Here is a 5,000-nt window from a genome sequence, read left to right on the forward strand (position 1 = left end):
TAGGTATAGTAGGTATAGTAGATATAGTAGGTATATAAGGGTTAGGTATAGTAGGTATATAAGGGTTAGGTATAGCAGGTATGTAAGGGTTAGGTATAGTAGGTATATAAGGGTTAGGTATAGCAGGTATGTAAGGGTTAGGTATAGTAGGTATATAAGGGTTAGGTATAGCAGGTATGTAAGGGTTAGATATAGTAGATATAGTAGGTATATAAGGGTTAGGTATAGTAGATATAGTAGGTATATAAGGGTTAGGTATAGTAGATATAGTAGGTATATAAGGGTTAGGTATAGTAGGTATATTCGGGTTAGGTATAGTAGGTATATAAGGGTTAGGTATAGTAGGTATATAAGGGTTAGGTATAGTAGGTATATAATGGTTAGGTATAGTAGGTATATAATGGTTAGGTATAGTAGGTATAGTAGATATAGTAGGTATATAAGGGTTAGGTATAGTAGGTATATACGGGTTAGGTATAGTAGGTATATAATGGTTAGGTATAGTAGGTATAGTAGATATAGTAGGTATATAAGGGTTAGGTATAGTAGGTATATAAGGGTTAGGTATAGTAGATATAGTAGGTATATAAGGGTTAGGTATAGTAGGTATATAAGGGTTAGGTATAGTAGGTATAGTAGGTATATAAGGGTTAGGTATAGTAGGTATATACGGGTTAGGTATAGTAGGTATATAAGGGTTAGGTATAGTAGGTATAGTAGGTATAGTAGGTATAGTAGATATAGTAGGTATATAAGGGTTAGGTATAGTAGGTATATAATTGTTAGGTATAGCAGGTATTTAACCGTTATATAATACTAACGGGTGTGGTAACAGACTAATGTAGTTCTCAGGGACGTAGCCTCGCCTCCCGTGGAGTTCTGCCATCATCCAATTAGGATCCTCATCCATCTCCGTCACCTAGAGAGGTTAGAGGTCACAGGTCAGAGGCTGGAGCAAGGAGGTCAGGTCACGGTTGCAACTGGAAGGAATCTTTAAGTTAGGGAAGTGCTCCCGCTGTGGGGATCGAATCAGCGGAAATGTTCAAGAGCGCCACCAATAGTGGTTGATAAAACTCAAACTTTCATTAAAATGGACATACAATATACTGAATTAAAGCTACACTCGTTGTGAATCTATCCACCAAGTCAGATTTGTAAAATGCTTTTCGGCAAAAGCATGAGACGCTATTATCTGTACCATGCACCCTCAAAATACTGCACCGTCACCTACAACGACAGATTTTGCGTTAGCCGTCGCAAACGAAAACGCTGAAATAAAATATAAAACATTCATTAACTTTGACGAGCTTCTTTCTTGGCACTCCTAGATGTCCCATAAACATCATTTAGGGTCTTTTTCGATTAAATCGGTCCATATATAGCCTAGATATCGATCTAAGAATACTGTGTGATAAACAGAAAAAAAATTGCGTTTCATAACGTAACGTCATTTTTTAAAATTCAAAAAGTCGACGATAAACTTTCACAAAACACTTCGAAATACTGTTCTAATGCAACTTTAGGTATTAGTACACGTTAATAAGCGATAAAATTCATCAAGAGGCGATGTAATTTCTTTTGCTCTCCGTGTATAAAACATGTCCGGAAGAGAGCTCGATCAAAACATCCGGTCTGAGACCGAGGGAAAGAGTTCCCTTGATTCGGTTAGACCAAGAATCAATTGCGCAACAAATGACGTGACTCTAGACAACCTGGGGAAGCTGTAGCCAATGAAAACTCGGCTCTATGTAATTCTGTTCGCTTTTAACAATGGCCTGTAGTCGCGGAAGAATATATATTTCCATTTTCAGTGAACAGATTTTCATGCACTATTCGACGAAACGCACGTTCTATAAATGGCACAGGCGTGATTTAAACAGTTTTGGAAACGTCTGAGTGTTTCCTATCCACACACACTAATCATATGCATGTACTATATTCCTGGCATGAATAGCAGGGCGCTGAAATGTTGCGCAATTTTTAACAAAAAGCTGTGAAAATCTGCATGAATTCTGAACTTCCCTAAGTTAAGGATGTTCTTCAATTTAACCATTGATAATGTTTTGATCTATCCCTTACTGTAATACTGTGGAGAATGTTGTTGATCCAACCCTTACTGTAATCCTGTGGAGAATGTGTCCATCTATCCCTTACTGTAATCCTGTGGAGAATGTGTCCATCTGTCCCTTACTGTAAGCCTGTGGAGAATGTGTCCATCTGTCCCTTAGTGTAATCCTGTGGAGAACGTTTCCATCTATCCCTTACTGTAATCCTGTGGAGAATGTGTCCATCTATCCCTTACTGTAATCCTGTGGAGGATGTTTTGATCTATCCCTTACTGTAATCATGTGGAGAATGTGTCCATCTGTCCCTTACTGTAATCCTGTGGAGAATGTGTCCATCTATCCCTTACTGTAATCCTGTGGAGAATGTTTCCATCTATCCCTTACTGTAATCCTGTGGAGAATGTTGTGATCTATCCCTTACTGTAATCCTGTGGAGAATGTTTCCATCTATCCCTTACTGTAATCCTGTGGAGAATGTTTCCATCTAACCCTTACTGTAATCCTGTGGAGAATGTTGTTGATCTATCCCTTACTGTAAGCCTGTGGAGAATGTTTCCATCTATCCCTTACTGTAATCCTGTGGAGAATGTGTCCATCTATCCCTTACTGTAATCCTGTGGAGAATGTGTCCATCTATCCCTTACTGTAATCCTGTGGAGAATGTTGATCTATCCCTTACTGTAATCCTGTGGAGAATGTGTCCATCTATGCCTTACTGTAATCCTGTGGAGAATGTTGATCTATGCCTTACTGTAATCCTGTGGAGAACGTTTCCATCTATCCCTTACTGTAATCCTGTGGAGAATGTTTCCATCTATCCCTTACTGTAATCCTGTGGAGAACGTGTCCATCTACCCCTTACTGTAATCCTGTGGAGAATGTTGATCTATGCCTTACTGTAATCCTGTGGAGAACGTTTTGATCTATCCCTTACTGTAATCCTGTGGAGAATGTTTCCATCTATCCCATACTGTAATCCTGTGGAGAATGTTTCCATCTATCCCTTACTGTAATCCTGTGGAGAATGTTTACATCTATCCCTTACTGTAATCCTGTGGAGAATGTTGATCTATGCCTTACTGTAATCCTGTGGAGAATGTTTCCATCTATCCCATACTGTAATCCTGTGGAGAATGTTTCCATCTATCCCATACTGTAATCCTGTGGAGAATGTTTCCATCTATCCCATACTGTAATCATGTGGAGAATGTTTTTGATAACGTTCATTGTCATTCAGCAATTTTCTAAACCTGAAAATGAGTCTCTTCTGCCCAGTGCTCTGCCTCTGTTCTCTTCTCTTCTGTACTGTAACGTAGTCATAAGTCCTTCATCTGAACGATCACGCACTATTCCCTCATCTGCCCTTCACAGAACGATCACACACTATTCACTCATCTGCCCTTCACAGAACGATCACACTACTATTCCCTCATCTCATCTGCCCTTCACAGAACGATCACACACTATTCCCTCATCTGCCCTTCACAGAACGATCACACACTATTCCCTCATCTGTCCTTCACAGAACGATCACACACTATTCCCTCATCTGCCCTTCACAGAACGATCACACACTATTCCCTCATCTGTCCTTCACAGAACGATCACACACTATTCCCTCATCTGTCCTTCACAGAACGATCACACACTATTCCCTCATCTGCCCTTCACAGAACGATCACATTCCCTCACTATTCCCTCATCATGTCCTTCACAGAACGATCACACACTATTCCCTCATCTGTCCTTCACAGAACAATCACACACTATTCCCTCATCTGTATTAGTTCTGTTCATCTTCAGTATCACGCACACACACACACACACACACACACACACACACACACACACACACACACACACACACACACACACACACACACACACACACACACACACACACACACACACACACACACATACCCACCTTCAGTATCTCTCCTTTCTGGAAGCTGAGCTCGTCTCGTTCTTTTGCTCGAAAGAAAACACGGCTACAGCCTCCATAATGGAGAGAAAGAAAGAGAAAGAAAGAGAGAAAGAAAAGAGAAAGAAAGAGAAAGAAATAGAAAAGAAAGAAAGAAAGAAAGAGAGAAAGAAAGAATGAGAGAGAAAGAAAGAGAGAAAGAAATGAGAGAGAAAGAAAGAGTGAAAGAAATAGAGAAGGAAAGAAAGAGTGAAAGAAATAGAGAAAGAAAGAAGGAGAGAAAGAAAGAAAGAAAGAAAGAAAGAGATTTAAGGGTAGAGAGAACGTAATGTGGAAAAGAGACAATAGTGAAGATGGTAAAAGGGAGAGAAAGATGGAGGGGAAGATAAAGAGTAGAGAGAACGAGAGAAGAGAGGACTGTTCCGTCTGTCAGGAGGAAAGAAATGGCAGAGTAGAGAGAGATGTGTGATAGCCATGTCCTTGATTACGTCTGTTCATTAGTTAATGAGAGCTCTCTCTCTCTCTGTTCATATCTGTTTGTTCTACTGACTGAGCGGGGTGTGTGTCTGTGATTACGTCTGTTCATTAGTTAATGAGAGCTCTCTCTCTCTGTTCATATCTGTTTGTTCTACTGACTGAGCGGGGTGTGTGTCTGTGTGTCTGTGTGTGTCTGTGTGTGTGTCTGTGTGTGTGTCTGTGTGTCAATGTGTGTGTGTCTGTGTGTCTGTGTGTCTGTGTGTCTGTGTGTGTGTGTGTGTGTGTGTGTGTGTGTGTGTGTGTGTCTGTGTGTCTGTGTGTGTGTGTGTCTGTGTGTGTGTGTGTGTGTGTGTGTGTGTCTGTGTGTCTGTGTGTGTGTGTGTGTGTGTGTGTGTGTGTGTGTGTGTGTGTGTGTGTGTGTGTGTGTGTGTGTGTGTGTGTGTGTGTGTGTCTGTGTGTGTGTGTGTGTGTGTGTGTGTGTGTGTGTCTGTCTGTGTGTATCTGTGTGTGTGTCTGTGTGTCTGTGTGTGTGT

General features: G+C 40.7%; 1 protein-coding gene across 1 annotated transcript in view; it reads right to left on the reverse strand.

The window, feature by feature from the left end:
- Positions 1–4,070, reverse strand: part of LOC135568909 (GRB2-related adapter protein-like) — a 5,081-nt gene extending 1,011 nt beyond the window's left edge. The window contains 3 exon segments of the mRNA XM_065015696.1: positions 822–919; positions 3,994–4,043; positions 4,046–4,070. Of these exon segments, the coding sequence (XP_064871768.1) occupies positions 822–919; positions 3,994–4,043; positions 4,046–4,070 (173 nt within the window).
- Positions 4,071–5,000: the final 930 nt, after the last annotated feature.

Source organism: Oncorhynchus nerka, unplaced genomic scaffold, assembly GCF_034236695.1.
Source record: "Oncorhynchus nerka isolate Pitt River unplaced genomic scaffold, Oner_Uvic_2.0 unplaced_scaffold_1342, whole genome shotgun sequence".
NCBI classification, from domain to species: Eukaryota; Metazoa; Chordata; class Actinopteri; order Salmoniformes; family Salmonidae; genus Oncorhynchus; species Oncorhynchus nerka.